At 34.6% G+C, this 23,047-nt stretch overlaps 1 protein-coding gene across 1 annotated transcript; it reads right to left on the bottom strand.

Moving 5' to 3' along the window:
* Window positions 1-1,479: 1,479 nt before the first annotated feature.
* On the bottom strand, window positions 1,480-21,694 carry LOC128859136 (uncharacterized). Its single transcript, XM_054095886.1, has 4 exons — window positions 20,718-21,694; window positions 3,712-4,775; window positions 3,581-3,649; window positions 1,480-2,102 (listed from the first exon to the last, which is right to left on the bottom strand). Exons 1-4 carry the CDS (start codon window positions 20,718-20,720, stop codon window positions 1,769-1,771), a joined length of 1,470 nt encoding a protein of 489 aa, XP_053951861.1. The 5' UTR covers window positions 20,721-21,694; the 3' UTR covers window positions 1,480-1,768.
* Window positions 21,695-23,047: the final 1,353 nt, after the last annotated feature.

Below are 23,047 nucleotides of genomic sequence, written 5' to 3'. Positions count from 1 at the left end.
CCATGTGGCTGTCAGCTCAGAATGAAGCAAGGCGAATTCATTATTTGTTTTCTAGTTTCTCAATGCTTTACTTTGACTATCAAATGTACAGAACAGTGTTGTTGGTCTAGTGCCACCGCCTTTAATGAATGCACCTTGGTTATGACAACACCTTTTCCATTTAATATTTTTTTGCATTAACTTAGTATTAAGAAGTCTCACTTCTGTTGTGTAGTTTTCTATGAAATCTATTTTCAATATTGTTTGAAAAAAAAACATTTGTATATGCAACAGAAAATGTTTTGATTTACTGATATTCTTTCTTAAAGTACCACAGTACAGAACCGAATCGCTGAGCGAATTTCGTCAGACGAAGCAATGACTTCGGGTGATATTCGTCGCAACATTTCGCCCGAACCAAAACAAAAGTGCCATTAGCAGGAGTTGATAAATAAAAAATATAAAAGTATAAGAATAAGAATTATCTTCTAATTTTCCGTTTAATTTAAATTGTCAAAGCCTTAAATATGACACTTATGGAGGGGTTAGGGGTAGTTAGACGCCCAAAAAAATTATGATTTTCAATAATGTTTTTTTTGCTAGTCAATTGGTTTATTTAAAAAAAAAATATAAACCCAACGACTTGACTTTAGCAAAATTTCAAATTAAAAAATTAATAATTGTAAAAGTTATCGCCATTTGTGTGGAGCCCGTTTCTCCAGGAGTCCCTTGCGGTGATCATCACAATCGGACAAGAGAAATTTGTTTTATTAATACATAAACTTATGCCTGATCGAAGCTGAAATATTTTTTAGATTTTTGAGAAAAAAACAGTATTTTTGTGAAATCTACGAAGCGGTTTTTAAGTTACAGTGATCACCAGTTCAAAAAACATAGTTTCGAGAAAAACGCATTTAAAGTTTTGCTATCTGCTCCGGAGCGCCCGAGCGCCCTTTGTTAATTGTTGAATAACACGAAAAGTATTTGTCAGATTCACTTCAAATTTTCACACAATATTTTTAAAATATTATATTTTAAGAAAATCCCAAAAAATACGATTTTTTGAAAATTCTGACTACCTCCTTATATTGTGCAAGGCAATTGCTTAAATTTTGTCACTGACCGCTGATTTTGCGCAGCGGTAAAATAATAATTCTATTCATGCCGAATTTCGCTTTGGTTGTATGCAATCCAATGTACTGCAAGGTGTTTACAGAATGACAGATTATTCTTCTGTCGTATTCTGTACACCGTGAGCAAGGCGTATTCTTGCACTCTATCTCTCTTGCACTGTGAGTATGTCTCAATTTTGACAGCGAAATTTTCTCCGACGAAGTTTGCTCACCGATTTGATTTTGTTTATGCTATTAGTCTCTAGGTATACTCGTAGTAGGTATAATTTATATTTAATTAAAATACAATGGCACATGGGTTACAAAGTGGCAAAAAATGAGTATTAAAAGTTCTTCTCGCTTCAAACAAATTAAACTAATTAAGTAAATTTTTGGTAATTGAGTAATTTCAAATAACATCCACATCCTTACTTCTACACTTACTAAATTATTAAGCACAAACATTTGTATGTATATGTATAAATAAAAAACTTATCGAATATATTATATGATTAAAAGTGAAAATCTCCTCGAATTTGTTCTTTGGCTCTGCAAAGTGAGTAACCTTTGGCCTTATTTACCTAAAACTACTTATAGTTGGCTTAATTCACTAAATGACTGAGGGTTTTGTTGTTGTTGCCATAGCGCATTTTTTCCACTGAGGTTATCAATGCTTTTTACTCTTTACTTTCCACCGGCTTCTTGCCAGCCAACGTCTCAATAGCGACAACTGTGCGTTCGAGCAACGCCAATAGTCGCTCCTCGCGCGCATCCATACGTCGCAGTAATTCCTCATCGCGCTTCTCGCGCCGCTTTAAGTACTCGATCAATTCGTAATTTGTACTATCACCGCCATCGGTGGATGTGGACAGTTTGCGTTTGCTCTTCGCCGAGCCGCCAATGCCATCACCAGCTAAGACGCTGCTGCAATCGGAAATGTTATCGGTGTCGACAATGACATCCGGGTGCAGAATGTTGGTATCAATGTTGTGTGGATAGTAGTTTTGGGAGCTGGGGACGAAGTAAATTTAGAAATGTATATTTATTTCCTTATTAAGTTAAATTATATTTTTTACAGACTATTTAACAGTTATGCTTAAACTAGGTCATCAAATTAAAATGATCAGTAAAATTTGCTTTAGGCATAGAAAAATTAAGATCGATACATGTTGAGATTTGATTATATGGTATGCGCGCATAGCTCTGCCAATAGGAGCATTGCGGGCATAATGCTTCTAACATTATCAGCATAAAGGGACAACGAGGCACAAAAATATCTTCGCGGAACATTAAAATGTATTCTTCCCCAAAGTCGTGGGCAGACACAATTTCCTTGAATAATGCAAAAATGAAAAGTTAAAGCTTATATTGACCTTCTTTAGTCTATTGCAAAGCAATGAAGCAGCAATTAAAGTGCTCTGTATGGTATAGGATCAGGGAAACGCAACGAACGTAAGCCAAATTCCACACTTCCCGAGCACGTTCTATCCTATCAAGATGGAACTGCGGGAATAATAACAATAATGGTGGAACGGACGTCAGATTATTGTTGCATAATCCATTAATTGAGAATAAGTTTTATTTGTTTGAAGGTTTGAGCAAAAAATTATTGATAACACATAAACGCGCCGAGACACCTAAACTTATTTTTGGGTCATAGATTACGGATATGTGTTCCGTTTTTCTGGAGCAGCTTTTTTTCTCAAAATATTTCGATCTAAGGAATGTAAACGTCGCAGCTTCTTTTAAATTTATGATTTTTTCAAAAGTGAATGGATTACAAGTCATTTTTTCTAATTTTGGGTACCTCTGACCGTTTTCACCAAGTTTTAGTATTTCGTTGTGTATTGTGTATTAGTATTGTGCATTGACTCTGTTCAAAGATCCTGTTTTCTGTTTTCTTTTTCGTTTACAATCGACCAATAGAAATATGCAAATATAGAGTCAATTCCCCTCCCAGCGCAAATTTTTTCGAATGTGATTACGATTTGATGAAACCTTTCCCCACTTTCGTTTGTTTTGTAGGGAATTGAGAGAGAGGCAATGCAAACTTAAAATCGAAATATTTTGAGAAATATACCTGTTGCAGAAAAAACGAAACGCAGATTCGTATTCCACAATTGATAATCTTGATAGAGACAATTTTAATTGGTAGAATTCTAATTCTCAGCAATTTTCCCATATGAGACATTTGCCTTTGACAAATTTGAGGTTGGAGAAAACAAAACTACAAAACAAAAAAAAAAAATTGAAAAAATTAAAAAAAGGATAAAAAAACTAAAAACAATGAAAAAATAAAAACCAAAAAAATATGTAGGTCGATATTCTGTTTCTCGAGTTACTTCTACAATATAAATTGACCTACTTTTAGTTCCAAAGAACAACGCAATCATCAGCTATTGAAACTTGGAAACCCCAGCAAGTTTTAAGTTCTCGCACAATTTTGTTCATTTCTCCCACAATTCTCTTTTTTTATAACCTTTACTTACCCATTGTAGTTGGTCTGCATTAATTGTATATCATCTGGATTGAATTCTCCTTCAGACATTGGCTCGGACCTGCAAATGTATAATCCATTGACATACACACTACCCACAAATGTACGCTGCCTTCAACTCACTTCATTGAGATATTATTGTCGCCATTGGGCAAACTCAATGCCCCTCCACCATTACAGTCTTTCTCATAGTGCGGTCGCAGCACATCTTTAATGCCATTGTCGGGATGTGGCGCTAGCATAGTGCCTATAGCACCACCATTTGCTACACTTCCAATTCTACCATTTGGCACATCCGCACCACCATTCAGCGTCAGCGGCCCATTTATCTCGTTCGCGCGGTGTTGTTTTGCATCTTCATTACCATTTTCCATACCACCAACGCTGCTGCCTACGCCACTCAGTCCATTTTCGCGCAGTTCCTGTTCCTTTTGCATGACAACATTCATTGCCGCCGCCGCAACGGCTGCTGCCGCTGCCGCGCTTGCGCTTTGTGGCAAATTCAATGGCGCGCCATCGTCGTACATGCTCATCCCGCCACCGAGTCCGTCACCTAGTTGCGCTTCCACAAAGTGATTGGGCAGAAAACGTTCCATTTTGCTATTATTGCTACTCGAATCTGTGGAGAGGCTCTGTAGCAAACTGTGTTGCATCACAGCAGCCGCATCTTTGCCCAGATACGCCACACCCAACTCAGCGGCCTGCCGCCGGCGCTGATAGTATGAGAGCTCTTTGTGACTTTTTGCTATCAACGCTAGTCGTTTGCCATTCGCCGAACCCCAACATTCACCGCGCTGCTCCTCGATCTCCTTGAACAGAAACATGTAAGGCCAATTGCGACGCACATGCCGTTCAGGATTCTTCTTCAATTGTGTGTAGATCTTTTTCAAATTTTCGTAACGATTGCAACACTGTTTGGCGGAACGTTTACGCGCGCTGAATCGATTTAGCACTTCGGCAACCATCTCCCACACGCTGGCGTGATTCTTGCGATTCGATTGGAAAGCGCTTTGAATGCGCTCCGATTTGACGATATTCAGCAGCGCGATCGATTCGGGCACATTGAAATAACTTTCGGGAGTGCGTGGCGCACGATGATGGTGGTAGTTGCTATTGTTGTTGTTATTGTTGTGGTTGTTGACACTTCCATTGCCATTGTTGACCGGCGTTGTTGGAGATTTTGAGTCCTAGAAAAAAGAGTCAAAAGCGGATTTTATTGGCATTGCCACGAACGATGAAGAGTATAACTTTAGATCCTAAAAATTGTAATCAAACACTTGGAATTCTAATTTTCTGGAAAGTTTCTCGCATCAGCATATGTACCTAAATCTTTGTTTACTTTTGACGCCCAGGTGTCTACTACGGTCGCCGTAGCCGAATGGATTGGTGCGTTACTAACAATTGGAAGTGCACAGACTCGAAACTACGGGCACGAAACACTAATTGATAGAAAACGCTTTTACTAAAGCGGTCACTCTTCGGTAGAAATAGACAAATCTTTGAGTGTATGTTCCTCCTGCATTGGAAAAAGTCTATCTCTTCGTCTGGCCTCTGATAAAAGCAGACGAGTGCGCGAGGAAAAATTATGCGACAGTAGTTGAGGAACCGAGTTCAAATATAGTAGTCCTACTGGGTTGTCTGGTCTCACAGCACGCGCACTAACAGCAAATGAACTCCACTTACACTTGAACACCATTCGATGAACTGAGAAGCCGGAAATTGTTAAGGAACGTTAAAGGGGCACTGTTGGCTATTGGCCATCTGGCCATCAAGCTCACAGACCTGCATAATGAATGCTGTAGAAGCTATAGATATGAGGAAAAGTTATATTCTACTCAGCATTTCCTATGCGAATGTTTCACACTTCGAAGAATATGTTTCACATTTCAGGTTAGCCACTTATTGTTGGATCTTCACGTTCTTCGGCCGTGCTGGAAAACTAATTGTATTCGTAAAAGTTCGGAATGGTAGACATAGAACTGGGAGCGTTTTTCCTGTGTAGCATAATAAAGCACTGTGTCTGTTTTTAAAAATAGAAAGAAAAAGGAGACTATATAGTATCCAATTCTACTGAAATCCATTCCATCTCTGTTAGTTAATAGCAGTACACTTTATTTTTGAAATGAGTCAATACCTCTGCTTCGGTGGGGAATTTTTGAAAATTTTATTTATAACATTTTTTGTTATGTATTTGTGAAAATTTTACTTAAGCTATTATATACATGTTTACGTAACACATACATCTTTACATAAGCACTTGTACAGCAGTTAAACAGAACAGAACAGAGCATTAAATTTAGCAGCTGAAAATGAGTAATGTTCAATGTATGTGTACAAGTATAAATATATAGAGGTGTGTGTAAGCGAATCTGTAGTCTCTTGGACTCTTTACGATCATAATGTAAAATCTGTATTTTCATTGGCTTACCAAGAAAATGAATTGATAAAAAAATTCAAACAAAAAGAAGAAAACGTTTAACATGGACTCATCGAATATATATACTCGTATGTATGTATGTAATATTAATGAAGAAAAGAGGAAGTGAAAACCTATGTACAGGCTGCCTAATGAAGGTGTGACCGGCAAAATTCAAACTTAAAGTTCCGTTATAAAAAAATTATATGCTGCTAAATTGACATATTCTTTTAGCAATGCGCGTCATGCAATTTGTAAGTTTTGAGAGAAATTTAGGAAACGTACGTTGTTTTTACAAAATGTGCTTCGCCTACGAATAACGATTTGAAGTCGGGTTCGTATGTACACACCCTAAAGGTCCGAAAATGTCACGTGCATCTGCAGCAAAATATTTGAAGAAGCCGGAGACGTGCATAAATAAATGTGTGCAACGTTACTCCTACGTCACTCTGTAGATAATTTATCAAACTTTAAAAAGTCTCCATTTACTTGTTTTAGATAAAAAATTACGGTGTCTATCACACTCACGGCGGCCGCCATAGCCGAATGGGTCGTCATTCGGAGTCGGCTTAAAACTGCAGGTCCCTCCATTTGTGAAAGACGCACGCTAAACACCCAAAGAGGCTGTAAGCGCCAATTATATATACTTATATACATATATATATCTCGCGCGTCATGAAGGAGTCCCCTGGGCTGATCAATCTAACTGTTTTCAACCGATTAACCTTAAAATTGCTAAACATTTTCCTAAATACAAAGAGTGGCGTAAAATTCGTTTGATTGGTTTATTTAGGGTTGGTGTCGAAATTCTGTAAGTACCAAATTCTACTTTTTAAAATTCTGCTTTTTAAAATTCTGCTTTTTTAAAATTCTGCTTTCTAAAATTCTGCTTTCAAAATTCTGTATTACAAAATTCGGTATTAAAATATAATGTTAACAATGTTAAAGAGGGAATGTAATTATTTAATTTATTATTATTATTATTTTTTATTATTATTCGAGATATTAAATAAAAAATAATAATAATAATAATAATAATTTTTTCTTCAGTTTCGATAGAATCCACAGTATTTTTGCGTAGAACTTTTCAAAAAAAAAAAACGAACAGCTGCGAAGAATTATTAAGAAAAGAAATGAATTAAGTCACACTACATATTTAAAAAGAATTCCAAAAAATATTGTAATTGGCTAAACTAAAATATTGTTATCGCTTAAACATATACATACATATGTATATTTATGGAATAAATGTTTATTTTGTTACTTCTTGTATGACGAAAATCACAAAACTTGAATAAAGCAGAATTTTTCGCATTAAACATGCAGAATTTTGAAAAAGCAGAATTTTAGAAAACAGAATTTTAAAAAGCAGAATTTTAAAAAAGCAGAATTTTAAAAAGCAGAATTTTTTTGCAATTTACAGAATTTTGTCACCCAGAATTTTGTAATACAGAATAATGACACGCTCCCGTTTATTTATAATAACATTTTTTATAAATTTTTAAAATTTGTTTAACCAACTTTTCTATCAAAAAAGAAACTTAAAGTGCTCCTATTTTCGTTTTTTTTTTTTTCAAAAATAGCTACTTCACCCCGTAGATAGTTTATCAAACTTTAAAAAAGTCTACACTTACTTGCTCTAGACAAAAATACGGGGAAAACAGCCTCGCGCGAACGAAGATGAGCAGCCAGCCGCCTCAATTAAAAATTATTTGCTTACTGAACGTGAATATCTATATTTATATATATATTATTGGCGCTTACACATTGTATTGGGAGTTTGGCAGAGCTCCTTCTTCTGGCCTGGATTCGAATAACCCATAACTGCAGTGCAGACACGAAATTGGCGTACATCAACAATAGATTACGAAGCAAATAGTTTCTAAGAATTGTGCAAGTTTTGATGTTCATCTATTTCTATTTTAGATAAAATTTATAAATTGTATTTGAATATTCTATTAAATAGGTATTGGCCAATAGGGGTATGAACTTCTGAACCACAGCCTCCAATCACCGTTACTGCAGTTGCCGAAATACAAATGGAAAGCATTGAAGGCAGTTTTTGCGATTTATGCTTGCACTTCTTGGTTATTAACTAATTTGGCAATATATGTATAAACATACATGCATAGACAGAAGCGAGAAAAATATGAAGAATAATAAAATTGCTAATGGAATGCTCTTCATCTGACAGTGATGATGAAATTAAGGGGACAGATACCTGTAAAATTTAGAAAAAAAATTTTTTTTTTCATAAAATGTTAATAAAATCCTTTAAGAATATGTCAAAAATTTTTAGAACGTAAATTTAAGTATTTCTTATATTATAGATCGTCAACCGTGACGACTCTATTCTTTGCGTTCGAGCGCTGGGAGAGGTATAGTTATGTATTCAAACTTTATCCGCGTTTTTCTCAAAACTATATTTTTCGAATTGGCGTACACGATAACTCGAAAAGTTATTGAACGATCCCCCTGAAATTTTGCACACATCTTTTTTATGATATTACTTTCTATGTGTTTCAAGTTTTCGAAAGTTTTTCGAAAAAATATTTTTTTCGAAGCAAAAATAGTGGGAAAATTCGCCCCAGAAATCTTTTTGTTTTTTAAGCATTTTATTCCGCGATTTTTTTTTCCATTTAACATACCTATTGTTAATTCATATAGAAATTATGACATTAATAAACAATTAAATTTTGGTTTTTTGTATTCAGGTCCTGACGCCGATGCTGCAATGCCCGCCAATTGAGAAGACCCGCTGCGACCTTCCTGGAAGAATTGAGTGTACATCCGCCATTTTAAATGATTAAAATAAAACAAAAAAAAAATTATATTATTTTAATGTATAAAATGTATGCCAATTTTGAAAAAAATATATTGACTTCTTCATTTTAAATAATTTTAATGAAAATCAGGGAAAATGTGGCCGTTTACAGGCATCTGTCCAATTAAACAAATTATTGTGAACAAAATAAAATCGTGCTAAGCTCGTTATACTGTGTTTTATTTGAATTTTGTTTTTTATACTTTCATAAAAAAAATGGTTTGCTTCCGTCTAAATTTCATGCCGGTGGTCAAAAGTTTGTTATGCGCACTGGGATATTTTTTAACCGCTATCCACATATGCTATATACATATATGTATAAATTTAGAAAAATATGTACATACATAGTATGTACCGATAGCGATGCAAGTAATATACAGCGCAAAATACAAGTAATCACAAATTCCCTGTTTTCAAATGGTAATACAGCTGAATTTATTGAGTTTTGTAAGTGCAGAAGGCACTTGAGTTGGAATGTCGGTTGTAACATCTGTTTTATAAATATGTATGCAGATACATGCATACATACAAATATATGAATATAACGTACGATTAAAATTCATCTTTGTCTATAGCTACTTAGAACGTCTGTTAGGGTAATGTTATATTGCGTTCTTTTAGTTGTTATTCTGATTCGTCGGTACAAAAATAGTCAGAGATTTCAAGAAGACAACGCAACGCTTTCATTTTCATAGGCCTACAAACATTCAATGTAACATATGTAAATATACACAAGAAAATTTACATATACACATATGTGTGTGTGTGCATACATACCTACGTACTACATATATGCATTAAAATAAGAATGTGTATTTTTATAATCGTACATACCTACATACATACGTATGAACATTGGTACAGATATTTACTCACATACATATATATGTGTGTACATATGTATGGCAATCGCCGTACAATTTCAATGGGATCAACAGCAAAAAGTCACACTGAAGTGACTGAAGACGTATATCCGTATATCAAGTAAATGTTTTTCGTATTCTTCGTTTTTATTTTTATTTTGATTTTTTCAACGCTTTGTTTCGATTTACTGCATTATGTTTGCTGAAAATACTTGTACACAAGAACTGCTTAACACAAAACAAGCAATATTAACATTCTTGCAATCTAAATCAACCAGTAATGAGAAAAATCGTTGTTGCACGAACGCCCAAAGTGGTCCCATCATTCGCAGCTGACTGACTTGGTTGCTGCGGGCCATAGCCAATAGTGTGGAAACTAAGGGGATTAGTCCCCCACATTTTATGGCCCCTCCCCCCCGCACTACACCCCCCTTCCACCGCCCCTCTAATCACTCACTCGCTCACTCACTCACCCAGTCACTCACTGACGCTTTAAGTATCGTCGTATGTACATTTAGTACGTTGGTATGCTCGTTATACGATGAGTGTAGTACGAGCATTTTTATGTATGTATACTATGTATGTGCACTATACTGGGGATGTGTGGTGTGTAGTTATATTAATAGAAAAACTTATGTATATACATACATACATATATACACATATAAGTACGTGTATATCACGTAGAGAAATACTTAAAAATAACTTACCATTTAGTAAATTTAACAAAGCAGAGAACGAAACTCTGTTGTTGCCAGCTTTTCTACCCCGAAACAAAATCAACGCGATCGTTTTGAAAAATATGTATGTACATAAGTAAATAACAGCTGAGATGTAAAGTGCGATCGTGTGAAATTGCGCGAAATTTAAAACAACGCATGAAACAGGGGTCAAGAAATCTATTGGAATTGGCCGAAAGAATCGTTAAAGATTGTAATGAACCATAGAAGATCCATAAAGTTAAATGTAGTTGTAGAGGTGTATTGAAAATGATTATCCGATTCGGTAGCGTATCAGGTCGTGAAAGATCGCTAGATTTAAGAACTCGCTCAGATATCTTCAGTAGCTTTTAAGAAGAGATAAAAAACGTGTGATACTAACCACCTATTCACAGGCCCTCTCAAACGCAATCATCTAACACCACACTACTTCTGGACGTAAACTATCGAAACAACTCGGTTCTGGCGTCAGATGAGTTAGTTAGTTACACTGGCAGGACCTAGTGAACTGCTAGAACAAGAGATGAAAAGATGTTCGAACGACTTCATTACTGAGTATCAAATTTATAGCATACAATGATGCTCAAAGCCTCTTATAGAAGTTATTGTGAAAGACAATAAAAGACAGTACAAGTTTTGTTGAGGTTGAAAAATTTGTTTATTTTTTTCCCCGTCAAATTGCAAATATTATTTTTACAAGGTTGAGCAAAATTCAAATAAAACATACAAAGTTATATACTATATTTCATTTATTTGGTCGGTCGAAGTCAGTTTCAGGTTTACGGCTGTGCTGATCGGCTGCATAAAATGACGTATTTTATTTAAGTTTCGGGCTTGAGGTTGAAAATCTTTTATTTTTACAGGTATAACGAAATATGCTTCCATAATTACTTTTGGAAATAATGAGTTTGCACAAACTTACATAAAGGGTATCTCATTAGGGGCATACCAATATTGTACAATACATATATAAAAAAAAGAGGTTGTCTGTAAAGTCGGTTTACTGACGATAGTTTAACGTGACAACGTCATAAGAAAATATTGATGGAATGGTTGCAATTTTCAAAACAAAATTTTAATTTTATTTGTTTGATAGATATTTTGTATGGATATAGAGGAGGAGGTAAATGGAATTGCAATGGAATAGGTCAAGTTACATTTACACAAACGTGAAAAATGACGAAACATTTATCAAATTCGTGAAAGATATCTTCAATTTCGATTGTGCATCAGACGTTAATAAGTCAACAACACTAAGAGGCACCATCATCGATTTGCCTTTTTCAAGACACATTACACTCGAAGGACTCCCTTTCATTTCCTACTTTTCCTATCATCGTCCTATTCTCAACAGAGAAATGCTTCATTACCATGCACACAGGTAGAAAGCATATGCAAATACAAGTATGTGAATTTATATACAAATGCGCATATACATACATATACATACATATATATGCGCACTCAAGTAGGACTGAGCCAGATGTCGAACGTTGCCGAACGCGGGGACCGATTGTGCTCTTTGTCGTTCGTTCCGCGCTCTCGCTTGCAGTTCAAGCACATTAGCTTACATTTGCTTGCGTACGGAATAGATTCGTATATTTGATATGTCCATATGATTTGTATGCATCTTTACATATAGATTTGTTCTTTTTGAAAATTGCGCGAAATTGTATATGTATATGCATGTTTATATACATATATTAGTATACAACATATCTTATAAGGTATATGGTAAATATTACCATACATTTTTTCCTTCATATATAATAAAAAAATTAATAATAATAACATTAAAACAACAGGTATTATTAACAAACTTGGTTTTATTTTAAATTCTTCAAGTAAATCAAATTAATAATAATCAATAAGAAGGCATATGCAAATACAAATACGTGAATTTATATATGTACATATGCTCATATACATACATATATACGCTCACTTAAATAGGAGAGAGCACAATGTCGAACGTTGCCGAATTATAAGACGTTATCACGTCAAAAAAAATATAATAATAACAGATGAAATTCTCGAATGAGCAACGTTTGGGAAATATTATATTAAAAGTTACTACCGAAATTCTAATGCGGTGGCCACAGCTCTTAAGATCTTATTTCAATTTTCGTTCGTAATAACCGTTCCAAAAGGCATGTATAACGGTAAATAAATGCGAGTCAATAATAATAAATTCAATGAATAAATGAAATGAATGTTCACTGAGCCAGTGAAAAAAACGCACCGGTCAAAATACGGTCGTTTGAATCAAAAGTTCAGTCAATATTAGTTCTCAGTTCACATTGTGTAAATTTTTCCAAAAAACCTGATCTACGCTAATTTCTTCTAAATTTGCGACAGAATTTCGTAGCATCCCTGTCCGACATTTCTGAGAAGCATTTGGCTGTTTGACCAATGTCCGTACTATATCAAATATCCTTGTGAATTCGCCTGATGTTCTTAATGCATCACAGACACGCCGTTTATTTCGAACTATTATTTTTCTCCGACTTGCTATTTCGTATTCAAAAGTAGGCGCACTCAGAGAAACGATAACTTTGTTGTTGCTTTTGCATTCAAATTTTTCGTCAAGTTAATCGGGAATAGAGATGGCGAAGGGGGAAATGGCAGATAGAAGTGGCCTAATGTGTGACAGTTACAGCACCGGTTAAGAAGTAATAAAAGAAGATAAGTGTTTGAGAGCGTAAAAAATGAAAGCAATTTTTTAAAACTTTAAAGTGTTAAAAATTTTACATTGAAATTTATTTGAGACTATCATAGGTGTTGGTTGCCGTAGCCGAATCGATTGTTGCGTGACAAAAGCACAGGTTCGAAACTCCTGGCATGAAACATCAAATGATGGAAAAAGACTTTTCTAATAGCGGTCGCCCCTAGGCAGGCAATGACAAGCCTCCGATAGTATTTCTGCCATTAAAAAGTCCTCATAAAAAACAAGAAATATCTGCCGTTCGGACTCGGCTTAAAACTGTAAGCTCCTCCATTTGTAAAAAATACCAATAGGAGGGGGAGTGGAGTAAAGATCGACCGTAAAACAGTGTTACGCCATTTGGGCAAAAATTTTACGCAAAAGTAATGGATTTATTTTTCCGAAAACTAATATAACTGTCATAACTACGCGGTTAAGAATTAGTTGACACTCGCCTAATTGTATCAGTATGTATACCCTGCAATGGTTTTTTGTATTATTTATCCTTCAGTTGTTTTATCATTAGAATGCACCTTTCGTCAGCATCATCATCTAATAGCGTTATCGGCTTCTAAAACTAGTTTTTGCTAACTGATGGTGATCTTCTGCAAATGAATGATCAACACCAATTGTCAAAGAACACTTAAGAGAAAGCGAAGATTTAAATACGAATATCAACGTACCAAAGATACGCTTATCAACATTGGCACAGTCATTTTTTTGTGTCATATCTACATACTTTTTAAATTTGTTGGCCGCTTTCTATCTCGCTTCTACCTCCATAGATCGATTAGTCGCAAATATATAGCGTTAAATAGACGTATACTGATAGCGGTTGCTGACGGTGATCTTTGGTGACCTGGTACTATACAATGTTACGATTGACTAGACAATCTTGCTAGCTTAGCAAACGATCAATACAGCTATTTGTATCAACATATTATGCATAATACATATATATACACATACACACATAATACGTCCGTCCATACATATGGGGTATGTGTGTAGGATTATGCATGTGCAGAAGTATAAGTGTACGCTCGTATGTACTTACGTTGTTTGTGGCTTCGAAATAAAAACGGGCACGGGAGACTATTAATATTTAGAAGTTAACCTTTTTGGCCTTTAACGACAAAGAAAATACAATTTGAAACCAAAAGTAACAATAACAAAGGAACGCCTAAGAATACTGTTAGCGAAGTAAGGGCAAATTAACATTATTTAATCAATTCTAGTAAAAGCACTAGAATGTAGAGCAATTGAATTTGAAGCTATTTAGGAAATTTCTCAGTAGTGTAAAGAGATTGGAAACTCACTGTGGATTTGGGCATGCATATGTAAGTACATATATACTTGTAGCGACCTACGGCAGATGAGTAGGTTTGTGCGTAACTACCATTTCTTTACTTTCGATTTCGCTGCAGAGTTTGGACATGAAACGACAAGTGAAAGAAAGAAAAAGGTCTAATAGCAATTGCCCATCGGTAGGTTATGTCAATGTATTTCGAATGTATGTAGTTATATCTGGCATGAAAAAGCTTCTCATAAAAAAATCTCTACCGTTTGCAACTAGCAATAGAAGAAATAAATAGGAAGTTTCCATATGCATAAAGAAATGGTCTAAGTCTATCTCCAGTAGAGGTTAACACCAAACTACAGAGGGGAAAAAAGATTACTAGGGGGATGTCGATCCGGATGCATTTTGATGGGGAAAAATCCGCTGTTAAAAGCCAATTCTGTTTAAGGAAAATTTGTCGCTCTGTATACGCGAGCAAGGCAGGTAACATAGGGTGTCTCTGTTAACTAAATTCAATATCATTGTGGTGTTTTTCTCAACATGTTTTGATCTACTCGATTACTGTTTTACTTAGTAAAAACCTATGTAGTTTGTTGGCTTTTCTATAAAAATAAATGAGTAAATAAATAAATAAATAAAATTAATAATTGAATGAAAGAAAATTTCTTTTGCTGCTAGCGGAAAATACCACCATGTTGTTGTTATTATTGTAATGTCTATCAAAAATCTTCACACATTTTCGAAGAATGCTGTTGCAGCGACAGCCCTTTCCTGGAAAGAATTCTGGGTCGTTCCGGTTACGTAGACGCACCAGTCGTGCGAGCGCAATTCAGGCCTTAAATTTGTTGTTTTTATTGTGGCATTAATAGTTGCGATAATTTTTCTCATAATAATAAAAATATAATTTTGTTATAAAAACAAAAAGATTTAAATTTTACTTCTACATTTTTAGTTCAATCAGTACACTGAATTTGGACACTACTTTTTTCGATTGAAATTCAAAAACTAAGAAACACGGAAGTTACAATCAACGAGTTGCTACTTCAGAATCACTTTGGATTAAAAAATATTTATTTAAAAATTCCGTTATTTGAGCGACAATGATGAGAACTGAAGCCCTAACATAATCTTATTGCTATGCAATGCTTTTTTACACACAAATCAACGAGAGTTATGCATATACATATAAGTATTTCCCCTACTCTCATAACTCTTAACAGTCATTCAAAGGTAACTGTTAAACTCATTTACTTACATACTTATATTTAACTCCTTATGAATATTCTCAGCAAATACCATATACCACCATTGAGCCGCTTCATTGGCTAGTTAAGTACATATATCAGTGCGCACACACATGCATATGTATAAGCGCATATCCGTACAAATCTACATACATACATATGGTCATACATATTCACTCAGAAATGTACTAAGTATTATATATCAGGTCAGATGTTCATACTTGGTTAGCATTCATTCCCCTGGGTAGCGCGTTTGTTATTGTTGCTTTTAGCTGAGTTTGAAACGTTACTTTTTATTATAATGCGACGCGCTTTTTATTAGCTTCTAATGTTTTATTTATTATTAAGCATTCATATACATACATATGCACGCATGCTTTTACAAGTAGTAATAAAGGCGTTTATGCCATACATACGTACGTATGTATGTACACAAAGTATCAAGGCTTTTTTTGTTGCATCGCAGTGCAATACTCGTAGAAAGTATGTAAATATGTGCACAAATATTTTGCGAAAATAATGTGGAGCGAAAAAATAGGAAGGAAAAAAAAAACAAAATATAACAAAACTGCATAGTTGAAGAGAATATTAGTTGTATTTACATATGTACACACATACGTAGATATGTTTATAATTGACACATTTCTTTTCTATACACTTTTCAACAAATACGTATAAAAATGTAGGCGCTGTTATAAAATTCATTGAGGGTTTTCTGGAATTTTTTGTGAATCGTAAATTAAATACTTCGTAACTTTCCTAAGCCTTGATTTGATTTAAGCGATTAACGAGCACCTCTTTTACGTGTTGTTTTAAAGAAATTTCTGGAAATGCGTACTTTCTAGGGTCTTCAATAATGTTCAGTCCCGAACAACCGGGCTTCAAGCTTTGAAATCCCGAAATTCGTATTTAATTTTGATCACATACATACATAAAACAGATTTATGCATATTGATTAAAGTAAATATAATACAATAAATCATCCAATTTTGTTTTTGAATGACTTTTTACTGAATAAAAAAAAATGATTTTGGGCAATGAAAATCTTTATTTTGAACGCTTGTCCGTTTGTATACTGCAGCTGTTTAGTTCACAAGTGTCAAATGTGAGTGACATACGATGCCATTTGTAAAAATTATAAATCTTCTTATAGGGGGCCTATTTTTGCGCCACCTTGTATTTCTAACTACAAAACATCCAAGTAATCCGCCTGCGTTCCATTACATGGATATTCTGCGAAAACGGATTTTTCAAGTTATTGTCATTAAATGGAAACGAGCGCATGGGGTGCGGTTTGAAGGGACCTGACCGAACCCGCGCAAAAGAAATTCCGTCAAAAATTAGTTTTACGAGAAAAATCGATTATTGTTTCCAAATCAAGAAAAATTCGCACAAAAACAAAAACAAAATGAGTAAATGAAATCTAATTTTCGCATAATTCTTATATCTCGCACCATTAAAAAAGGCCATAAGTAGATTTTTACTTTATGTGGTGTATTTAAAATAAAAAAGTAATGTTTATGCTGTTTTAGAGGATAGTAGAAAAGCTCAAAAAGGTTCGTTGCAGCAGTAAAAGAGATCATTGCCTGATTATAAATGAATACAATTTGAAGGAAATTGCTTTGTAATTTTTAATTCTTAAAAATGCAGTAGGTTCATAAAAATCGCAGTAATATTCCATTAACTTTTGATGTTTATGACAAAATACAGTATATGTGTGCACACATAGGTATGCCCAACTGGCGCCGGTTACCAAGAGGAAGAAACGACTGGCGCGCTTTGTTAAACTCGGCCAGAATCGCTTAAGCGGTTAATGCACCAATCACGACGAAGAAAAAGTTATTTATTCATCAGGATCGAAATTAAAAAAAAAAAACAGTTGTTCAAGGTCTTTTACCGTTGTTGAAGAAATACAGTTATAAGTGGAGAAGTTACACAGCAGGCAACGCCATTGTTGCTTTCGTTAAGGAAAAAAAAATTGGGGAGAAAGGTAATTGGGAGATATTTAAACAAACGCACAAAAAAAAAACTGCAAAAGGAAAAATACGGTAATAGTAGTATAGGGTTATTCAATAGGTGCGCTTCAACTTTTTTCCGATAGGGAGGGCGAACGACGCAATATTTTTTATTTTTCGCTTGTCATTTGTAAACTTCATTAGTATACATTTCATCATGGAACGCTACACACTTGAGCAACGATTGCAAATCGTGCAAATTTTTTATGAAAATAATCGTTCTGTTGCTGCTACTTTAAGAGCATTACGGCCATTTTACGGTCCATTTAACAAGCCGTCCCGTTTTGGGGTTATGTGAAGTCATTGGTCTACAGTAACAAGCCGGCGACGATTTGTGAGCTCAGAGCCAATATTGAACGCGAAATTGCTGGAATTTCGGCCGATTTATGCAAAAGAGTGGTCGAAAATTGGGTTCAACGATTGGACTTCGTAAAACGTGCACGCGGTGGTCATGCAAAAGAAATCGAATTTCATACTTAAATGTATATGTTCAAACTCGATAATAAAAAAAAAATTAGTTAAAAAAATCAAACCGTTTGTGTTTTATTCAAAAAAGTTCAAAAGTTGAAGCGCTCTTACTGAAAAACCCTATAGTTGTATTTACAGGAGTAGTAGCGCGAACTTTTCCGAGTAAACCCGATGGTTTTGACTACAATTAGTTGTAGATAATCTCTGTGAAAGATAAAAACAAAATTAAATTGAGAGTCAAAAATGCTCTCATGTACATACAATGACATTGTGCTGTCCACCTGGAGTAAATCACACGAACAACTACTACACTAACAAAAGTATTTTCAAGAAGGTGAAAAAGAAATATCCGCAGGCTGATAGCTATTATCCTGGGGAACATGCAGCTAAAATGGCTCTCTCGCATCACGTTTGAAGCCATCACTACAAACTTAGGGACAGGAAGAAAATGACACTAGTCATTGCAGTGCACTTTCAAAATAAAAACTTCTAATGCTCCTTGTCTAATACAAGGTGCGCACAATTAATCAGTCTATCGCAAGACTTATAATTTTTGCAAATGGTACGATGTCAATCACATTTGAAACTTGTGAACTAAACTACCAACAGACAAGCGATGGAGCGCGTAAAGGTCAAAATACAAATTTCTATCTTTCAAAATCATTTTTTTTAGTTAGTGAATAAGTTATTCAAAAACAAAATTGGATGATTAGGTTTGTGCCACCTTGTTTAAGTATGTAGGTTCATTGACAAATAAAAGTGGTTTGAAGGTAGCTGTGAGTCCTGACAACGAGTGATTAATAAAGAAAGGTTGCAAGGCAGATTTTCTATATACTGGCCAATTTCAGTCTATCAATAAGTTAACATAAATGAGCTGTGAAGCTTGCGGTGCTACGGCAGAGATCTTTTTTGTGAGGCAAGAGTTGTAAATCCTGTTGATAATTTAAATGAAGCGCAATTGTGTTTTTTTAGTTTTTTTTTATATATTGGTATGCCGGCTTACAAAGGTAATTTTTTCGATTCCCACGACACACGAATAACAAAAATGTGCTACCTAAAAACAAGCGGCTCTGGGCAGGCAATCGGCAACCTATTTGCGTATTTCACTCTAGAAAAAAGCATCTTTTCAAAATCTAATTGCCGTTACGAAGCGGAACTCCATTTGCACGAAAAAAAATTAAAATCAACTGATTTCAAAGAAGCTCGATTTAAACCTTTTAAGCTTTTGTTTATTAGTTGCTATGTATGTTTATTTGTGTATATAGATTGACCACATGATTGTTAATTAGTAATTTGTCTGTCGTTTATAAAATAGAAACCAAATCAATGTTGACAGGAAAATAATGGCACAGCAGATTAGTCGCTGTCGCGTTGCTAAGAAGTGATAGCGAAAGTAATCGCCAAAAAATACCTTTGACTGAATAAGAAGAGTAATCCGCGGATTTATTTCAATACCTGGTACTTAGTATGTATACACGAGAAAATATACAAATAACGTTTTTGCACTGGCAGTTGCATCTACACTGTAATTCAAGTTTTAATAGAAATACAAACTATACTTATATGTATGTATTTCTATTAAAACTTGTACATTAGGAAGGGCAAACAAAAATTTTTTTTTTAAGGGGTATCCTAAATTTGTGCTATGGCCCAAAATTAGAAACCTAGTTTTTTATTTTTTTTATATAAAATTTACACATTCCGGCGGACTTTTCTGATAAAATTTGGTATGATTTGTTTGCAAATCGATCATTTTTTCATTTTTGGTATCATGGAAAAGTGTTTTTTTCCCGTGGAAGCTGAATAAAAATTTTCAAAGCGTTGGCGCCGTTAGTAAATTTAAAATTTAAAAAATATAAATTGAAAAATAGACGTATAATTATTTTAGCTATAAAGCAAATTTATTTTGGGCTATCCTAATGTACGTACTTGCAATCAGTATTTATTTGTTAGCATTTTCAGACACAATATTTTAGAAAAATTTGGGGTTAAAAAATTTGCACCGCATGTTTGCAAACCTTTTTTTAATAACTAACAAAGGCGGTACATATTTGTTTACAGTAAAAGGGTTAAGAGCATATGTACATACATACATATGTACATGAAAGTTCTATCACTTTAAAAAATTTCTTACACTTTTGTTAAAAAAAATGGTAATAAGCTTGTTTTATATTTATAGGCGATGATTGTTATAAATTTGACCAAAGTAAAAAAAAAAAACAGCTTTCAATAAAAAAAGTTCATAAGGAATGTATAAAATATGCATATGCACATAATTTCCAACTGAAGCTGTATCGCAAGTAAACGATTTTCCGCAATCAGTAAAAAACCGCCAAAAGTTGTGTTTAGATATTTGCATATTTCTCACAACACAAAATCACACTTGATATGCACATAAATATGTACGTATGTATGCATATAATATTTACATATGCACACAGATGCATTCATGTGTAGTTAAGAAGCCTTCACAGTCTGCGCTTATCCTTTCCTAATGTTCGCATATGTTTTTTTTATCAACATCGCGCTCAATTCATAAAAATATTCAAACATGAATAATATCCTTACAGGCGTACCATAATTGTGTACTATTTCCTCGTTGTCAAGAGATCTTGTTCTACAATATCTCTCTCTCTCTCTCTCCGCTGCAGCTTCAAACTCTCCTTCACTGTATCCGTTTTTATGTTATTGCTTTTAGATCGAAATACAAGCGCCACCGCTCCACCGCTCCACCGATACTATATGTACTTATTTTCTTTTACTTTGCACGTATTTTTTTTTTTCTTTTTTTTGATTCTTATTTAAGTAATATATTTATATTTGGTTAATTTACCGTCGATCCCACCCAACATTACGTCTACGATTACCAACCAACACTACGATCATCGCGTTCGCTAAACTCGTCAAATACCGCTACAACGAAACGGTTGCCGTTGTTGCTGCTGCTGCTTCTTCTTCTACCGTCTCTGTATTCTCTGACTTTTGTTGTTTCATTCATTCGTTTATTTCATGCTATTTAGAATTTTTTGATTTCTGTTTTTATTCCCCACTTCCTTATGGTTGTTGTAGGCAGTTTATTTTTGTTTTTGTGCCGCTACTATGATGGTTAGCTCATATCTACATGCATATCGACCGATGGACCGAACGACGGTTTGCTACTTTGCGTCCGCTAGGTGGCTACTAACGATTGTTGTATGATGCTTTCATAGTTGTTTCGGTTTTTGTTGTTATTTCGAAAAGCGTATCCCAAAAATAACCCCCTGCATTCGTGCCGTTTTCGTTAAAGTTTCGGTTTTGAATATTTTGCTTTTTGAGGTTCGTGTTGTTCGATTTAATTGTTAACGCTACTGCGTATAGCATTTGCTACTCTACTTACTAATGTGCTTATGTACATGTGTACAGGGAATCACCATCCGATATGCGTATTCAAATTCAGTATCGTCTTTTGTATGTACGCTGTTTTCTTTGCCCTTTGTTTATATTTTTAACAGTGAGAGCGCGGAAGCATACATTTTCCTTCTGATCGAAATTCAGTGTGTACATACATACGTGCATATGTACGTACATATATAAGCGCATGCTGTGTATTGAAAAGAGCTTGATCGATGAGACTGGAAGTACAAGGAAACGCATGCACATAAATTATTTGAGAATTGCAGACTAAACTGTGCAAATGAACTAATAAAATTAATAACGCGGTTCGCATAAATAGTTGTCAATAAATTACTATCTTACTTTCCTAAGATGGCAGTAAGACTGACATTATTCTTTTATGTAGCTACTAGTAATCCTTCAAGGCTAAAAAATCTTTAATTACTTCCCCTTCATTCATACACATGAGATCCTCTCATAATCCCGAAAAACAAGTTTGAGTTGAGCTGAGTTCTTCTGAGGGCTTCAGTGTTCGATGGTATTTCTGAATCCTAAATGATCTTTGATGATAAAAATTAAACCAGAGGACCGATAGCTTCCTTTTTTCATTATTTTGGGGCTTATATCCGAAGTAGGATTTGAGTCCTCAATTCGAATTAACTATAAATCCATGTACGTAGCATTGTGTACACTAACATACATCGGCTGCCCACAATTTTGGCATAATATAGGTAGGAAGGTTAACTGCTACAGTTAACCAGACGTTTCGAGCGAAAAGTAATTCATCGTTTCCTTGACGGTTTACGATATCGTAGTCTTCTACTTGTAGATTTTCATGAAATTAGTTTTTTTATTATAAATGTCTTCCTTTAAGTGGCTTAACAAGCTTGTAGGCAGCATCTTGTTTTGGGTAATAACTACACGCGATGGAACTAGGCAAAGTGCAAATGGATACGAATGCGTTCGACATCATGGGCACCATGCCCTTTAGTGGTGATGGCATTTGGAGGAAGCCTCTTTTCTGCTTTGGAAAATCTATGTAAATAAAGAGGTCTATCACTAGGTGACAAATAGAAGAAGAAGAAGAATAAGAAGAAGAATGTCTAGACTCTCATGTTATGCTGGACAATAACAGCAACCCATGAATAACCAGACCTAATTACTGAAAATTAATATTATTAAAGAAGAATAAGAATGACCAGACTTTCATGACATTCTGCACAGTTACACCAAAAACAGACGATACTGCCAGGAACAAGTGCCAGACAGGTTAAATACAGTTATAGTTTTTACTTATGCCCCCCTTCACAAGAATCGCTTCATAGGCATGTATTAGATTTAGTCAAAAAGGTTTGATAGAAAAAGAGTTTGTTAAAAAAATCGAAACTCTTCCGTTGGCTTATCCCTTTTACAAAAAATTCTTATTAGTAAAGCCGTACATACCTGTCATCATCTTCTGCTATTGCAATTAACTTAACTTCAATAAAGCCGCTGAAGTATTTTATTTATAACTAACACTCTCACTTCACTCTCT

This window comes from Anastrepha ludens, chromosome 3 (assembly GCF_028408465.1).
Source record: "Anastrepha ludens isolate Willacy chromosome 3, idAnaLude1.1, whole genome shotgun sequence".
NCBI lineage: Eukaryota > Metazoa > Arthropoda > Insecta > Diptera > Tephritidae > Anastrepha > Anastrepha ludens.
This window is presented reverse-complemented; position numbering and strand designations above follow the sequence as displayed.

Excerpts from the sequence above, each read along its gene's own strand:
- LOC128859136 (XM_054095886.1), bottom strand. Across the intron at positions 3,650-3,711 it reads GACAATAATATCTCAATGAA|GTCCGAGCCAATGTCTGAAG; the intron begins GTGAGTTGAAGG and ends ATACATTTGCAG. Across the intron at positions 2,103-3,580 it reads ATGCAGACCAACTACAATGG|CTCCCAAAACTACTATCCAC; the intron begins GTAAGTAAAGGT and ends CTTCGTCCCCAG.